At 35.4% G+C, this 18,821-nt stretch overlaps 1 protein-coding gene across 3 annotated transcripts in view; it reads left to right on the forward strand.

Moving 5' to 3' along the window:
- The window catches only part of PIBF1 (progesterone immunomodulatory binding factor 1), a 196,523-nt gene that overhangs the window by 101,698 nt on the left and 76,004 nt on the right, over positions 1 to 18,821 (forward strand). For all 3 annotated transcript variants that reach the window (XM_044249864.1, XM_044249865.1, XM_044249866.1), the window contains 2 exons: positions 7,226 to 7,391; positions 13,460 to 13,610. In XM_044249864.1, the coding sequence (XP_044105799.1) occupies positions 7,226 to 7,391; positions 13,460 to 13,610 (317 nt within the window). The remainder of the gene's footprint in view (positions 1 to 7,225; positions 7,392 to 13,459; positions 13,611 to 18,821) is intronic.

Consider the following 18,821-nt stretch of genomic DNA (forward strand, 5'->3'; position numbering starts at 1 on the left):
TTGGTAAGGAGTAGAGAAACCATATTTCATATACTTCTGGTAGGTAATATTTTAAATTTATATTGCTATTTAGGAGGAATATGCACAGAATCTATCAAAATTTAAAGTCTTTTGACCAAACAGTTCCATTTCATATCTCTCTGAGAAACATTCAGTTGTGCATGGGAGGCATTATTTGGGGTGGTCTTAAAAATACCATACGTAATAAAAAATAGGAAATAATCTGAATATTCTTCAGCTTTGAATTAAATAAATGGACTGAAATTAATTAAATAATTCTGTTTGCATTGTGATCTCCTGGGTAGCAAATGAAAGATACAAGGTACAGACAGGGAAATATCCCAAAACATACTTGTAAGTGGGGAAAAAAAGAATTTAGAGTATTTGAGACATGGTGCTTTTTTTTTTTAAAGAAAAAGAACAGGCACCTGGGTGGCTCAGTGGGTTAAAGCCTCTGCCTTAGGCTCAGGGCATGATCCCAGGGTGCTGGGATCGAGCCCTGCATCAGGCTCTCTGCTTGGTGGGGAGCCTGCTTTCTCCTCTCTTTCTCTCTCTGCCTGCTTCTCTGCCTATTTGTGATCTCTGTCAAATAAATAAATAAATACATCTTCAAAAAAATAAATAAATAAAAAGAAAGAAAAAAGAAAAAAGGAGAATAATATATCCTTCTGTATATAATATGTACACATTGTTTAAAAAATAATCTAGAAACATACACAGAAAATTAATAACAGTGTTTTTCTCTAAAAGGAGAAATGAAGTTGAGAGTGGTAATGAAGAGATTTTCAATCTTTATTTGTAATATTTGAAATTTTTACCCTAAGAATGGATTTGATAAATTTCTTACAGAATTGAAAGCAAATATGAAAATGTTTAATTGTGTAGAGAAGACAAGAAGGAAATATATAAAGATATAAACAGCAGCTGTCACTATGAGCTTATGAATGATATTTTTCTTCTTTTATTATATAATCAGTACAAACATTCAAAGGACTTTTTTAAAAAGACACCAATTTTAAACGGTGAAAAGAGAATTCTTATGTGACTTATTGTTTACCTCAGTATAAAAATGAATCAAAATTATTTTATTTTTTGTTTTTTTTAAAGATTTGTTTATTTGAGCATGAGAGAGTGAGTACAAGTGGGAGGAGGAGGGGAGGGAGAGAAACTTCAAGCAGACTCCCCACTGAGCACAGAGTCTGACATGTCACAAGGATCTATCTCAGGACCCATGAGATTATGAACTGAGCTGAAACCAAGAGTCAGACACTTAACCAGCTGAGCCACCCAGGCGCCCCCTTTAAATTATTTTTTAAATAATAGCAGAATTATTTGTTCGAATAAGTATCTATTTCCCAGTCTGTAAAATAGTTGCACTTATCCTGATACCACTAGTACATTTGTTAAAAATTCAGTCCTTTTTGTCCTAGTTGCAATTCCTGTAGATTAGACTCTCTAGTAAATCCATTAGTATAGTTTTGGCTCATAATTTTAAATACTGGTTTAAGGTACCAAGTCTCAAGTAAGTGTGAAGGACTTCTTTTGCCTTTCTAGGATTGATACTGTATCTCTTTAAACAGAAAATGTCTATATTATATAAATCTTAAATATGATACATGGCCCACAAGTGTTTTCTTACTAATCAGTTAAGTTCTAAAATACAAGTTTTAGGGGCGCCTGGGTGGCTCAGTGGGTTAAGCCGCTGCCTTCGGCTCAGGTCATGATCTCAGAGTCCTGGGATCGAGTCCCGCATCGGGCTCTCTGCTCAGCAGGGAGCCTGCTTCCTCCTCTCTCTCTCTCTGCCTGCCTCTCTGCCTACTTGTGATTTCTCTCTGTCAAATAAATAAATAAAATCTTTAAAATAAAATAAAATAAAATACAAGTTTTAGTAAACGCTCATATACTTGTCTTTGCTTAAATACCACCTTAAAAGAAATGCCTTCCCTGCCCAACGTCTTTAAAATAGCACCACTATCTCTCTCATTCTCTGTTCCCTTACTCTGTGTGATTATTAGAATTTATTAGCATTATCACCTTACATTTGTCTCCCACCATCAGAATGTGAGTTCCTTGAAGAGTAGTGATGCTATTTGTGTTTGACCAGTATCTGATAAGTAATACCTAACACAGGTATGCAGTAAGTATTTTTAAATGAATTAGATGTTGATGAAGGAAATATTTTGGTTAATGGAAAGTTAGCTCTATAGAAAAATAGCAATTTTAAAAGAAGAAATTAAAAATACATTACTTTTGTAAAAAGTATTTTGTCTTCTAGTGCCTCACTCTCAGTATCCTTTAAATATGTAGTTGGGGTGCCTGGGTGGCTCAGTGGGTTAAGCCTCTGCCTTCGGCTTGGGTCATGATCTCAGGGTCCTGGGATCGAGTCGCACGTCGGGCTCTCTGCTCAAGGGGGAGGCTACTTCCTCCTCTCTGCCTGCCTCTCTGCCTACTTGTGATCTCTGTCTGTCAAACAAATAAATAAAAATTTTTTTAAATAAATAAATAAATATGACATTGGTAGAATACTAGTTAATTACTGTTAGATATTAATCTATAGATAAAAATACACAGATAAATATATACTATTAAGAACCAGAAAAAAAGCTTTAGACATAATTAAAAACTCAGTGGTGGTTTTGTTTCTTTAACCTAAGAGACAGCTTTTTCTCAGCCACAGAAACAGAAAGTCCAAACAAACAAATTTTTTTCTCAGTTCTTTGTTGGAATAAGTGATTGGTTAATTATTCAGTAATCTATCCAGAGGCATTCTGATCATGTGATACAAGTTTAAGAATACATACATAGGTCTAGAAACACAACCAGAATTCTCTGTACACAAAATGAAACTAAGTCTTATCCCCTGGGAATTAGAAATAACAGGCACAAAGATTAGTTAAGCTATAGATCATTTTATTAGCTCAACCAAAATGAATAATGTGAGAAGGAACATCAACTCAGTGAGGCCTTATTAAAAGAAGAGTGAAGAAGGGGCCCCTGGGCAGCACAGTCAGTTGAGCAACTGACTCTTGGTTTCGGCTCAGGTGGTGATCTCGGGGTCACAGGATTGGCACCCCTCCTCTCCCACCCTATCCCCACTCCCTCCCCTATTCCCCAATCCCCTGCCCCATGTTGGGCTTCGAGTTCAGTGGGAGTCTGCTGGGGTCTCTCTCTTTCATGAATAGATAAATCTTAAAAAAAAAAAAAAAAATGAGGGAGAGGAGTCAGAGTTAGCAAAGTAAAATGGGATTGATAGCCGATCTATGTAAGATTGATTCTCAGTTGATAAGAAATGTCAGCCCTTGTCAACTCCAATTTCCCACAGCAAAATCCACCAAAGGCTTCGTATCTGGAGACCCAGATGCATCTCTGTCTCAAAGTATGCCTTTTATATGTGGCAAGTTTACCAGCCGCCTCTGCCCCATTGATTTTGAAATTTAGAATTAGATTATCCTCCTCACACAAAGGATGTAGTGGTCCAGCCATGACTGTCTGTTCCTTTGTATTTTTCTGAGTCCCACAGTGTTTTCTCTGTATTGACCCAGAATACCTTTCAGTCCTTACTCTCAATTACTCTGCCTAATGCCTGACTACTAAAATTCCTTCCCTGAATCCTTGCCAGTCACTGGAAATCCTGTTACTCTGCTTAGCTTCTTTTGCCAGTCTTCCTTGTGCAGATTTTACTTCCTGTGCTCTGTCTACACGCAGCACTCCTCTGGCGCACGAACGCCCAACCTCCACTGCTGCGGGTCTGCCTTCCAGAGCGGACCAGCTCTTAAAGTTTGTTAGTGGAGGGACCACTTCCTGGTCCTGGCGATTACAGGAACTTGACTACTGAATATAATCTGTTCTGGGTATTTTACCTTAGAATGGCTTTCTACCAAATGAGATTAGATACAATATCCAGTTTTAATATTGGGATAACCATGAATATTTTGTGGACAAAAGTCAAAGATCAGTTGCTGTTTCTTATTGCAATAAAAAAAAAAAAACTGAGATTAAATAAAAGACTAATAAGTATATAGGTCCTTCACCTTTTTACCCAATGATAACCTTGTTGATAGAGTTGGGAATAAGCCGTACACATTTCTTGGCTTAATAATCAGAGTGTCTTGAGGAAAACTTCAGAATTATCACACAGGCTTCATGACTGGAGGCAGATTCTTTCATTGTATCAACAATGCAGGAATAGATTAGTCCTTTAGAATTATCATTTGACTTCTAGAAGTGTCAGTTTATTAAACTTAGTGTTCTCAAATTTCTAGGAGATAACTATTGTTATTTAACTTTTCAATATGGGGAATAGTATAATGCTAAAATTAACTTTCAAGTGCTGTATAATGCATAAGAACAGGTGGCGCTAAAAGCTGAGCCTGTAATTTCCTGTTTGGAGTTGGCATTGATTACCCACAATGTCTTGAATCCATAGGAAGGCAAACTTCGCAGTTTAATCTTTTCAAAGCAATTTTAAAGATCAATATCACATTCTGAATGACTTACTAGAATTTATTTGGCTAATGCAGTCTAGAGTGTTCCCTGGGTTTAGCATACAAAATAGATATTGATCTCACACATGTTTTATACATTTATATTTATAAAACAACCTAACTCAGGGACACTTTCAGGTCAGTAAAACATTGAATTAATAAATGTTTGAGTAAAAGAATTTTTTTTGCCACTTCACACCCATGGGAATGGCTACAATAAAAGAAAAACAGTGATGATAAGGATGTGGGGAAATCAGCACCCTCATAACTGCTGGTGGGAAAGTAAAGTAACCCAGCCACATTGGAAAGCAGTTTGGCGGTTTCTCGGAAAGTTAAAAAATAGAGTGCCCATTTGACCTAGCAATTCTTTTCCTAGGTATAAAACCAAGAAAAACAAAAACATGTTTACATAAAAACTTCTACATAAATGTTCATAGTAGCATTATTCATAATAGCCATAAAGGTGGGAATGACCCATACGTCTAAGAGCTAATGAATGGATAAATAAATTATGGTATATCCTTGCAATGGAATATTATTCAGCTATAAAAAGGAATGGAGTATTCTTATGTGGTACAACATGGATGAAACTTGAAAACATCAAAAAGCCCCATATTATATGATTCCATTTATATGAAATGTCCAGAGTAAGCAAATCCATACAGTAAAAAAGTAGAATAGTGGTTGCAGGGGCCTGGCAGGAGAGGGGGATGGGGAGTAATTGCCAAATGAAGGTGAGTTTCTTATTTGGGGTGATAGAAACATTTTGCAATTAGATAGTGGTGATGCACAATTTTGTGATTATACCAAAAACTATAAAAAGTGAATTATACACTTTTAAGGGTTAATTTTACAGTGTATATATTATGTCTCAATAAAAAATATTTTCAGTGTTTCTTTTTCTGTATAAAAAGATTTTTTTTAATAAAATTGTAAAAGATTTTACAGATACATATGTCGTGTCCTACTGGCAGGACTTTCCAGAAAGTTAAACACACAAGCTGGTATTTACCTGAAAGCCTTGCTTTATCTTAAATCGTGTGTACCAGTATCCACTGAACTTCCACCAATCTGAACGTGGAATGTTTTATCAAAGACAAAAAAAGTGTCAAGAGTGAAGGAGCCAGAACTAATACCTAATACATATCTTCTTTGATTATACTTTGAATGTTACTGTTACTGTCACATAGTGAAATGACCTTTAAAAAGCTTATCTGAGGGGCGCCTGGGTGGCTCAGTGGGTAAAGCCTCTGCCTTCGGCTCAGGTCATGATCCCGGGGTCCTGGGATCGAGCCCCACATCGGGCTCTCTGCTAGGCGGGGAGCCTGCTTCCCCCAGTCTCTCTGCCTGCCTCTCTGCCTACTTGTGATCTCTCTCTCTCTGTCTCATAAATAAATAAAATATTTTAAAAAAAGCTTATCTGACCTCAGAAATGTCAGTTAAGAATATCATAATAGTCATGGAAACATCATTTGCTATAGAGTCAAATATAGCTGGATTTGAGACCCAACCCGAAATTTACTAGCAGATTCTTCTTGTTAAGGAAATTCTCTGACATCTCTGAGCCTTTGGGTCTTCATCTGCAAAATCCCTCATAGAGTTGTTGTAAGGATTCCATGAGATACCCTGAATGAAATAAGACTGTTCTCTCTGTTTCCCTCCTGTACACATACTCTCATTTCTTCTCTCTACAGCACTTCCCACCCCAAACCTCCTTATACATATCCATACAAACTACCGCACACATATCCATACAAACCAAATTATGTCTCCTTCCTCTGTGTTCCCATGGTACCTAGGGATTACCCTACTGAAGCACTTGCCATACTCTGTTGAATTTTCATGTTTATTTGCCTATCTTTTCCATGAAACTAACTTGTTTAAGAGGAGGGAAACCATTTTGTCTACTGTTATATATACATTTATCTAGCATAGTGACTAGCTGAATAAATATTTGAATAAATGAATTTTAATAACATAATCTAGCATTTTACTGGGTTCATAATAGCTCCCTCAAACAGTATAATGTTCTTATGTTTTCCTTTCTAGAACATAATCATCCTGAAGCATTTTCAAATTTATAATAGGTGGTGATGTATATATGGAAAGGGTTTTATTACAGGTTGGCCCTATGGAATGAAGAAAATGTTCCTTATCTGTGTTATAATATACTACTTGTTACTTATTTATCTTGGTAATTTGTGCATGATGTTTTCTTGTAATATCCATCTATACATATTTACTAACTTAAAATTTTATTTTACAAAATTCCTAAGAATGTGCAGTCCAATGTGCATATTTCCTGCCATCTTCCATCTGACGTTACTTACACTCAGAAAGAAAACAGCAGGCTTGGAATCAATTTTGCTGTAGATTTAAGTCAGCCTTTGAAATGTATAGAAATTAAATCATTTTAAGCAATAAAACTGAAACTTGCTCTTACTATTTTTTATTTTAAATGTCTTGCAAAATAATAATAATGGGCAATAATTATTTGGGGACAAAAGGAATTCATTGCTAAGGGAGCAATAGAGGTAGTTTAGTTAGTATTTTTTGTTCTCCAGACTTTGTGTATTTCCATACATATGCCTATCTAAATTATTTACAAAAGCTTTGCTATATAAATATAAGTTATTAACTACATAATAATATGGGGGTGTGGAAAAAGTACAAGTAATGTTTGTGTTAATAGAAATCATTGAGATTTTTGTAGAGTCTCATAACCATTCTGCTTCTTTCAGGTACAGAGAACTGCAACTTAGTACAGAAAGCAAAGTAACAGAATATCTCTATCAGAGTAAATTAAAATCTTTTGAAAGTGAGCGTGTTCAACTTATCCAAGAGGAAACTGCAAGAAATCTCACACAGTGTCAGTTGGAATGTGAAAAATATCAGAAAAAAATAGAGGTACATATACAGACTTTTCTTTTAAAATTAGCATAACAGGGGTGCGTGGGTTGCTCCATAGGCTAAGCATCCAGCTCTTGGTTTTGGCTCAGGTCCTGATCTCAGGGTGGTGAGATTGAGCTCCATGTTGGACTTCATACTCAGCACAGAGTCTGCTTGAGATTCTTTTCCCCGCCCTCTCCACCCCCTTTGTTACCCACACCCGCTCACACTTCCCTTCCCTCCCTCCCTCTCTCTGTCTCTCATAAAAAAAACAAAATCTTAAAAAAAAATAAAATTAGCATAACATGGGACTCCTGGCTGGCTCAGTCAGTAGAACATGCAACTCTTGATCTCAGGGTCAGGAGTTAGAGCCCCACTTTGGGCATAGAATTTAATTTTTAAAAAATAATTTAAAAATAGAATAAAATTAGCATAGCATATAATTGTAATAAGTAGAAAGTCCATATTATATTGAGCTTTATTTTTATTTTACCTGTAGGACCTAGCACTGCCCTGCATGTGTACATGTGCACACACACATAAGATGTGTATATTTCAGAAAGATATGTTAATAAAAAGGACTGGAAGTGTCAGGGGAAAAAAAGAAAGAAACAAAAAGATCTCATTCACAATAGCAACTAAAATATATATAATTACTTGGAATATTTTTAATAGGAATAGTACAGAGCCTGTATCAAGAAAAGCATACAACTTCATAATATATAAGCAACACCATCTTTCTGGTAATATGCAGCATTACAAATTTTTCTGTTTTTATCAAGTGATATTACATATTTTTAATCAAATGTTAGCATGCTCTAAGTAATTAGAACATTAGAACAAAGTAATTCTGTAGTATAACTAGAAGAAAAAAACAAGGAATAAGCAATTTTTAAAATTTATTTATTAGAGAGAGTACCTGTGTAAATGGTTGGGGGGGGCAAAGGGTGAGGATCTTCAAGCAGACTCCCCGCTGAGCCTGGGGCTCAATCTTTAAACACTGAGATCATGATCTGAGCTGAAACCAAGAGTTGGACATTCAACTGACTGAGTCACCCAGGTGCCCCAAGAATAATAAATATTTGAAGAAGATTGTTAAAAAGAAATAATAAGGAGGTGCCTGGGTGGCACAGTGGGTTAAAGCCTTTGCCTTCGGCTCAGGTCATGATCCCAGGGTCCTGGGATCGAGCCCCACATCAGGCTCTCTGCTCAGCAGGGAGCCTGCTTCCTCCTCTCTCTCTCTGTCTGCCTCTCTGCCTACTTGTGATTTGTCTGTCAAATAAATAAAATCTTTTAAAAAAAAAAAGAAAGAAGGAGAAATATGTATCATATTTTAAAATTCATTCTGAAGTAAGAACGTTAAAACCCACCCAAAAAAAATCCGTAAGTGGTATCAAGTAGGAACTCAAGACCCATAATTACATAAATTTAAGAATGTATTCATTGTAAATGTTATATTACAAATCAGGTGAGAAGGGTGAATTGGACAACAAATAGTGCTGTGAAAATCATTTGAGTATTCAGAGAAGATACTTACATACTTCACACTCTATACCAAAGTAAAACTGAAATAGATCCTAGCTAAATGTAAATACAGAACTATAAAACCATTAAAACTACATACAGATGAAGTTTTGTGTTATGTAATTTTGGGGATTGATTCTGTTGATCTGTTGATTAAAAGCAGGGAAAGAAATCATATAGGAAAAATAAAATAAAACCTTTAATGCTTCCATGTTTTTAAAAAAGTCTGAATAATATTAAAGGGCAAAATAAAGACTGAAAAATAATATTCATGTTATATAAGAGAAAAGGCTTGTCTCCTTCCTTTTAAAAGATCTCTTATCAAAAGGACCTATGTTCCTCTTCTAGAGAATAGGTGGAAAGAAGGAATGAACTGTTTCCCAAGAAAAGATATGCAAATTGCCAAGAAATAAACAAAAACATGCATTTTCCCTAATAATTACAGAAATGTAAATTTAAACTCTTTTCTACTTTTACTTAGGTTTTTTTGTTGTTTTGAAACTGCTGGCAGGAATACCCTTAAAAGGGAAATCTCATGCAGTTAGAAAATAGAACATCTTTTCTGGAGGATAATATAGTGACCTGTATTAAAGTCCTTAAAAAATTGATCCAATGGGGTGCCTGGAAGTCTCAGTCCATTAAGCATCTGCCCCACTTGTGCGCTCTATCTTAAATACATAAATAAAATGTTTTAAAAAAGTGATCCAGTAATTTTAAAGGAATTTTACCTGAGGAAATAATAAGAAATGCTCATAAAGGTTTATCTTAATGGAATGTATCACAGCTTTATTTATTATATTAAAAATTGGAGTTTATTTAAATAGTTGATAATTAAACAATTTTCAGTTAGTATATTATAAACTGTATTTTTTGCTACATTCATGGTTTCTATGGTTCCATGTAGTCGTGTTCCTGAATATCTTAGATTTTTGGGAAATGCTCATTTGAAAAATTGAAAAATGTAGCAATGTCATTAACATGGTTAATTAGCTAATGATGTAAGTTTTCATTATAGTACTTTCTCAGAGATTACATTTCTGAAAAGTACTCTGATAGGTAAAACTAAGATTAACAAGATAAAGGTTCTCAAAAAAAAAAAAAAAAAAAAAACAAGATAAAGGTTCTCACAGAAATTAAAGGCTTAGGAAAAATATAAAAACGATATTAAATACATATAAGAAATAGAAGCGAAAATTATAGATAGTGTATATTTCTAAACCAGTATTTGGCATTTAAAAACTTTTTAAAATACCTTCCTCGGGAGCCTAGTGCAGTCATAATCTGCAACAGCAGATTTTACTACACATGTTTAATTACATCGTATTTGATCAGCTCTAATTTGGAATTCATCTTTTGCAAGTTATATTTTCCATGGTTTAAATTTCATAATTCCTAGCAAAATGCCTTTTTTTTTTTTCTCCCCTTCGGTTTGGTTGACTGTGCTTAAGGATGTGTCTTGTGGCAGGTCGAAGGGGGATGGGAGGTATATACAGGAAGACAGGGAAGCACTTCCCTCTCTGTACTTCGGAAACAAACATTTCACTACATAATAGTTTATAACACATGCATGCTGATGTTTCCTGAACCATTCTATTTTATTATTTTTAGCTGGTTGCAGTCCATATATACGCATATGCATATGCAGTCATGACCTCTTAGGTAACAACTTGCAGTGTGAAAACCACTCTCCCATAGACCTACTCACTTGGTCAGTGAATGCAGTTGACTAGCAATTATCGTGTTATTTTGTGTAAAGGTTGTGGAGAAACCTCTATAAAACATATTATGATTCTGAAAACTGGTTGATAAAACTGAGGCTTTAGGGGAATTTCTTTACATTTTTTCCTCCATTAAACTGGGAGCCTTCAGGGGGACAGGGACTCTTCATTTATCGTTGTGTCGCCAGTACCTAACACAGTGCTTTGCTCATGGTGGCTGCTCAATAAATAACGAATGCATGAATGGTTTGATGGAAGTTACTACAGTACTATTGTTCAAATCCACTTCTCTGAAATACTGGAAGGTATTTCTAAGACAATTCTTATTTATAATGAATTTGGAGAGAAATAAATTTGCTAAGGATAAAGATTGTCATATGTACATACTTTTCTGTGGCTTTTAGCTAATATTTTCCTCAATTTATAGCTTGGAGACAACTTGCTGTACTTTTAATTATCAATTGGCAAAGGCTCCCAAACACTGGCTGTATATTTTTATCTCTTTTTAAAGCTATTATTGACCTACAGTTTTGTATTTTCATCCACTTTATTATATGTAATTGTATATATATAATTTTATATAACTTCGTGTTATCATTCTGTTATTTAAAGGAAGGAAATAGCTACTGTGAAAGTTTAATATCTAATGGATTTCTGAAAACAGCTGATCTATTTTATGCATTCATGTTCAAACTCAAATGTTCATATATTGGTTTTTCCTAAAGAATCTTTAATATAATAGCCTTCCGTAGGTCCTGTAATCAAGATCTTCTTCGGCTTTTCAGAAACAGTAATGAATGTATTTATAGCAACCACTGAGATAAATCTATAGTAAAAAGGAATTCTCTACCATAGAGTACAGAGTTGTTATGGGTTTCTGGCCATCTTTCCTCTGTGTTATAAAGAGAGAATTTTAAATTGTATCTCTCAATTTAATACCACTTTTTAAATGTCTTATTAAAATAATACTTTACAAAATATCCCATCTTCTACATTTTGATTGTTTATCTCTTTAGATATCCACTTCTGCAGTCTTTCATTCTGGTTCATTGTGTTCGTTGTGTGGTGTTTTTATTGAGGGATGTAGAGTACAGATGAAAAGTATCAGCTGTGCTGTGAGAATAGTCATTTAGCACTATCCTTACTGATCCCTTTTTTTGACTGTGGAATTAGTAAGTGTCATCAGCCACCAAAGTCTTAATGAATTATATGTCAATATAATAAATTCTATGAAAGCTCTTGATCACTTCACTGACTAGCAGTTTAGCTATAATGAATACATAAGTCTCTGGAAAACATATTCCCAGCTGGCAATAGTAAAGAAGAAATAATACTGAAAGATGAATTTCTTTTTTTCTGATCCGATCAGGGACACTAAAATCATCCCATCATTATCACCATCATTATAATAGTCATCATCATAATCATCGATATTCCCGTGTTATTCTTTCTTTATCCTCCAATAGAATAAATTTGGAAGGTGAGGGAATAATGTTTATTTGGGGGAGAAGTTTTGATGGAAATAATTGAAGGAAAATAAGATAAAATATGTTAAGGAAAATGTAATTTCTGTTTGTAAAAACTGGAAATAGATCTGCATCTTTTCCTTTTTCCACATCACAGAAAGCGTACAATCACATACATTTAAGGTGAACTTTATGTTATGAGAGAAAATAGTTGTGTTAAAAATTATTTATCATTATAGAAAACTCAGAGTAATTAAGGAAAGGATATCTATTTCTACAAGCCATTTAATAAAATATTCTCATAATTCTTACAGTAGTAATAGTATTTTTCAGACACATTCCAACTTGTATTCTAGGCACCATGCTAAGCACTGTGAGCATATCATCTTATGTAATCCTCCCAACAATGTCTTGACGTAGGCCTAGAAAGAGTAATTGCCTACCATCTACAGCTAATGAGTTTCAAAGCCAGCATTGAAATCCAAATCTATCTGGCTACAAACCCATATGCTTAGCCATAATATTCTGTTGCTTCTAAGGAAATAGTGATTTGCTTATGCTGTACTGGGAAGCACGTGTAATACCACTGCATAATTTAGCCTGTTCTAGCTAGTAGACTTTCTAGATAATTGGAATGTAATTTAAGTATTAAAACATTTCTTTTGCCACTAGAAATGTCTCCTTTTTTTAGTGAATTCATCATCTTAGTGATTCCCTCAACGTGTCACCACTGGAGAATGTAGAATTTTTTGTGCTTACACAAAATAATTCAAATTTCCATATCTGTTTTTTATAATTTTTTTAAATCCTTCCTTTCTATACAAGGCATTTTCTGTTACTGCCCCAAGTGGGACTTCATATTTATCATTTTGATTTGTTGCTTTGAATTTATGATTGTTCAAGAAACCAGAAATCTCATTAAAACCATGGTCAGCATGGATGAAATAAGCTCTGTTGGAAAGCTGGAGGATGGGTATATCATTTTTACACAGAGCTTTATAAGCCTGTGAGCCTTTCTCCAATAGCTACAGTTGCCAAATAAATGACCTTCTGGTAAGTATGGCACTCTTGCATTTTCTTAGTTCCAATAAATAAATGCTAATCTTATTCCAATAACTATTTCAAAGTTTAATTTTGTTGTTTATTCACTTCTTACAGTAATGTGCTTCGTAATTTTCAGTTACAGACAAATGAATTATTTACTTTAGAAATAATCTATCTTACCTGCTCAGTCATCTCAGTCGAGCTACTTTCTCCTCATATTAAAATCATTAGAAAGAGGGGGGGAAAAGTCAGAGTATTTTTGTGTCACATACTTGTCTTAACTGTTAACCTTGTTTAATTCTGCCTTTGCAATTTTTTTTTCTTCTACTATTAGGTTTTAACTAAAGAATTTTATAGTCTCCAAGCCTCTTCTGAAAAACGCATTACTGAACTTCAATCACAGAACTCTGAGCATCAGGCAAGGCTGGACATTTATGAGAAATTGGAAAAAGAGCTCGATGAAATAATAATGCAAACTGCAGAAAGTAAGTCGCCCACGACCTCACATACACAGCGCTGTTTTCTGGCAGCACAGGAAACCTGATATCATTTCTAAAACTGCATTTGTCTGTTTCTTTAAAATCCAGGTGGTGACTTTCAAAAAATATAGATTTTATATTTTAAAAAGTAGTTAATCCTTTTTTTTTAAAGATTTTATTTATTTATTTATTTGACAGAGAGATAGAGAGCACCAGTAAGAGAGCAGCAGGGAGAGGGAGAGCAGGCCCTCCGCGGAGCAGGGATCCCCATGCGGGACCCAATCCCAGGTCCCTGGGATCATGACCCTAGTTGCAGGCAGTCACTTAACCGACTGAGCCATCCAGGCACCCAAAAAATTAGTTAAACTATCTTAATTTCAGTAGTTGGCACTTAAAAAATAGGTTAACCAAGATAGATTTTATCTTTTCATGTATTCAGTTCCTCATGGAGTGGTTAAATGTTTCCAGTGCCAGGATCCAGGGCTGGGGAGTTCCTGTGATAACGCTTGCTGATTAGACTTCCTCACCTACACCACTGGAAGAAGCAAACATATTAAAGATAATTAAAGTAGTGAGATATGTGCTAGTAGCAAGAAATAGGCATTTCTCAGTGGAAATACACAAGTGATAAGTTATTTCCACCTTGGAGGTGAGGAATACAATACCTAGGAGAGGAGGTGACACTTTGAATGAGTCTTAAAAAACAAAAATTCCTTGGCTCTACCTGGTAATAATGCTGGACCTTCAATTTCTACCTCTTCTGTTTCCTCTCAATATGCTCTCTTTTCTGTGTTATCCTAGGTGTTACGGGAATATTTTAAATTAACCTTTCACCATTCATTATTTTTGTTTGAAAGTCAGAAATATCAGAAAGGGACATTCTTATAAAGTGGGTTTAAACTTCAGTTGAAGCTGAAATTGAATTTGAATTTGTTTTATGCACGTTTTCTTATAAAGACTCTGTTGTATTTGTAGGCCCATTTAAGGAAAACTTTCATTTAATTCCTATTGTTATCTTCTTCCATTTCTAGTGTCAGTATCCAATAACTGCAAGTTTCCAAATTTGCTAGTGTCTTGACTGGAGTCAGAGGAATCTTTATAAAATACAGATTTGATTGTACCATACACCTGCTTTAATGCCTATCATATTAAGACAGCGTAAAGTCACATTCCTTAGCCTGACTTTTTTCATTAGACTCTCCTTTGTCTTTCATGCCTTGCCATTCCCTGTCATATCATCTTATTTTACTCCTTCTTATCTTCAGAATTTTGTGCATATCCCTCTGTCTAAATAAATCAGGAGTAGAACAGAACTTCCCAATCTGATAAAGGATATCTACAAAGAACCTACAGCTAATATGATACCTAATGATGAAGTAGTAAGTGCTTTTTCTTTAAGAGAGAGTGAGTACAAGGCAAGGATTTCTATTTTTATAACATATGTAACATTTTAATGCAGTTTAAAATACTTTTCATATTCCATTTATATGGAAATGCAAAGACCTATTAAAAGGCCCACATTCAGTAATACTAGTGCACACCTACGAAAATGGCTGAAATTAGAAAGACTGGTTATAGCAATGTTAGTGAGAATACCGAACAACCGCAATTTGTCATAAAACCAAACAACCTATCTGATAATACAGCAATTCTATTCCTATGTATTTTGCCCAAGAGAAAAGAAAGCATATGCACACAAAAAGAGTTCTACCTGATATTCTAAGGAGCTGCATTCATGATAGTCAAAAACTGGCAACAACCCAAGTGACTATCACAGGAAAATGGCTAATCAAACCATAATACATTTTATATTCTAGAATACTACCCCACAGTAAAAAGAAACAGATACAAACTACTGATTCTTCAACAACATGGGTGAATCTGAAAAATTTTATGCTTAGTCTAAGAAGCCTTAAATGTAAAAATGTAAAAATCTAGGGGCACCTAGGTGGCTTAGTGGGTTACAGCCTCTGCCTTTGGCTCCAATCATGATCCCAGGGTCCTGGTATCCAGCCCCATATTGGGCTCTCTGCTCGGCAGGGAGCCTGCTTCCTCCTCTCTCTCTGCCTGCCCTCTGCCTACTTGTGATCTCTGTCTGTCAAGTAAATAAATGAAATCTTTAAAAAAAAAAAAAAAAAAAAAAGTAAAAATCTAGAAGAGGAAAAATTAATCTATAGTGAAAAAATGCACTACAGTGTTTGCCTCTAAGGGTGGTTGTCTCCAAAAATTAACTGGGAAAAGAGGTATTAGGGAACTTTCCAGGGTGTTGTAATTCTGTATCTTAATAGGGTTTGTGTTACACATATGTGTATATTCTCAGAACTCACCGAATGGTAGATTTAAGATTTGTACCCCTTACCATATGTAAATTTAATTTTTTTAAGAAGAACTAAAATAAATATTGAACTATAGTTGATAATTTACATGTTGAACTGTTGAAAGGTGAAGGACAGATGTCTACAACTTACTTGAAAATAACATCAGAATTGTAAGATATATCCATAAATGTATGAAGTGATAGATGTATAATAAATTATGTACAATGCAATGTTTAACTTAGAATCCAGATGTTGAGCTATATGGGTGTACACTATAAACATCCTTCAGCTTTTCCGTATGTGTAAATATTTTCTGAATAAAATCTTTTTTTTTTTTTTTTTTTGAAGAGAGAGAGAGCAGGCATGCAACCCAAGACAAATGGGAGTGGGGTGCTGGCAGAGGGAGAGGGAGAGAGAGAATCCTAAGCAGGCTCTATGCCCAGCACAGAGCTAGATGCAGGGCTCTATCTCACCACCCTGAGATCATGACCTGAGCCAAAATCAAGAGTCAGACTCTTAACTCACTGAGCCACTCAGGCATCCCTCTTAATAAAATCTTTAGGAAAAATGCAGAAATAAATTTTTGCTTTGCTATTGTTTAAATCATATTAAAATCATCATAGAATAAAATATATTTATACGTGGAAGATCAGGAAACTAGGTTCATCTCTATCCATTCACAATGGAAATTAGAATATTCTTATCTTTAAAAAAATAAAAGAATATTTATATCCTTAAAGACTACTTAGTAACAAAAATTTCAAAGATGTAATACCAAACATTCTTTTTTAGGGGGTTCCTGGGTGGCTCAGTGGGTTAAAGCCTCTGCCTTTGGCTCTGGTCATGATCCCCAGGTCCTGGGATGGAGCTCCGCATCGGGCTCTCTCCTCAGCGGGGAGCCTGCTTCCTCCTCTCCCTCTGCCTGCTTCTCTGCCTACTTGTGATCTCTCTCTCTGTCAAATAAATAAATAAAATCTTTAAAAAATAAAAAAAACATTCTTTTTTAGTACTATGCTGTGTACAATTTTCAAAGGATCACCATCTAATACAGGAAATTTCAGCTGAGATGAAGATGGTTAGACTTCATTTATTAGGTGCAGTACATAGCAAAGTTGTGTTTGAAAGACTTTGACCTTTTAAAGAAGATTATAGAATTGAAGTTTATCTGTGGCTCTTAAATCCTTAAGTTTGGACACTTAACTGACCTTCTCTTTTAACATGGGTCTAATTTATTTGATGTTCCATTTTCCATAAAATTCAGTTGATTTAAAAGTTCATTTCTTATACTGTGCACCAAAATAAAAATTGGAACAATTTAAAAAAACCCTCAAATTTAAGATGTCCATTAATATCTAACTGATGGGTTTTTGAGATTTTAACTACATTTACCTTCTTCCTTCTGAATTTAGAGACAAGAGTCAGATAGGTATCAAAATGCCAACTCAAGGGGTTGCCTGGGTGGTTCAGTGGGTTAAAGGCTCTGCCTTCTGCTCAGATCGTGATCCTAGGATCCTGGAATCAAGACCCGCATCCGGCTCTCTGCTCAGCGGGGAGCCTGGCCTGCTTCCTTTCTCTCTCTCTCTCTCTCTCTCTCTCTCTGCCTGCCTCTCTGCCTGCTTGTGATCTGTCTGTCAAATAAATAAATAGAATCTTTTAAATAAATAAATAAACAAAGTAAATACCAGCTCTAGGAGAGCCATTCTTTTTTTTTTTTTTTTTTAAGATTTTATTTATTTATTTGACAGAGATCACAAGTAGGCAGAGAGGCAGGCAGAGAGAGAGGAGGAAGCGGGCTCCCCTCTGAGCAGAGAGCCTGATGCGGGACTCGATCCCGGGACCCTGAGATCATGACCTGAGCCGAAGGCAGCAGCTCAACCCACTGAGCCACCCAGGCGCCCCTAGGAGAGCCATTCTGCCATTCTGATAGAGCCAAATTGAAGAACTCCTCTTGGATCCGGAGCCATGACAGCTGATACTAGTATTGGCAATGGCATATGTCATCTCTTGCTTCCACATTTACCTGAAAACTAATAAATCTTCTTCTGAAGATGGACTCTGGTTCACCATGAAAAATAGGAATAAAGTTAAAGGAAAACAGGGAAAATTTATTTAAAATTCTTATTATACCATAAAAAGATCAGTCAACAAATATATGCATATTACAGTAATGGACCTGCAAATAGCTTCATTTACTAATGTGAACTCTGTGGCTTTATTTTAAATCTGGAACACTTCTGAAAGGTCTTTGGGGGCATCTGGATGGCTCAGTCAGTTAAGTGTCTGCCGTCAGCTCAGGTCATGATCCCAGGGCCCTCGGTCTGAGATCAGAATCTGGCTCCTTGCTCAGCAGGGAGCTTGCTTCTCCCTCTGCGTACTCTGCCTGCCATTCCCTGCTTGTGCTCTCTCTTTCTCTCTCTCTCTCTTTCTCTCTGACAAATAAATAAATAAAATCTTCTTTTTTTTTTTTTTTAAAAGATTTTATTTATTTATTTGACAGAGAGAAATCACAAGTAGGCATAGAGGCAAGCAGAGAGAGAGAGAGGAGGAAGCAGGCTCCCTGCTGAGTAGAGAGCCCGATGCGGGACTCGATCCGAGGACCCTGAGATCATGACCTGAGCCGAAGGCAGCGGCTTAACCCACTGAGCCACCCAGGTGCCCCTAAATAAAATCTTCTAAAAAAGAAAGAGAAAGGTTTCTCTTTTTAATGTTAAAATAATGGTTGTTGTTGAATAATGTTATAAAAATTGTTATACATCACTGACTGCCTTAATTTGAGCTAGTAAACCTTTAGTTTTGGGGGCTTTATTTTTTAATCCCAACCTACAGTAAAGTTGCCATTGCCTTCAAACTTTTTAACAATGAAATGTTAACCTGTCAGTTAAAATTCCTCCTGAAAAAG

This window comes from Neovison vison, chromosome 5 (assembly GCF_020171115.1).
Source record: "Neovison vison isolate M4711 chromosome 5, ASM_NN_V1, whole genome shotgun sequence".
NCBI classification, from domain to species: domain Eukaryota; kingdom Metazoa; phylum Chordata; class Mammalia; order Carnivora; family Mustelidae; genus Neogale; species Neogale vison.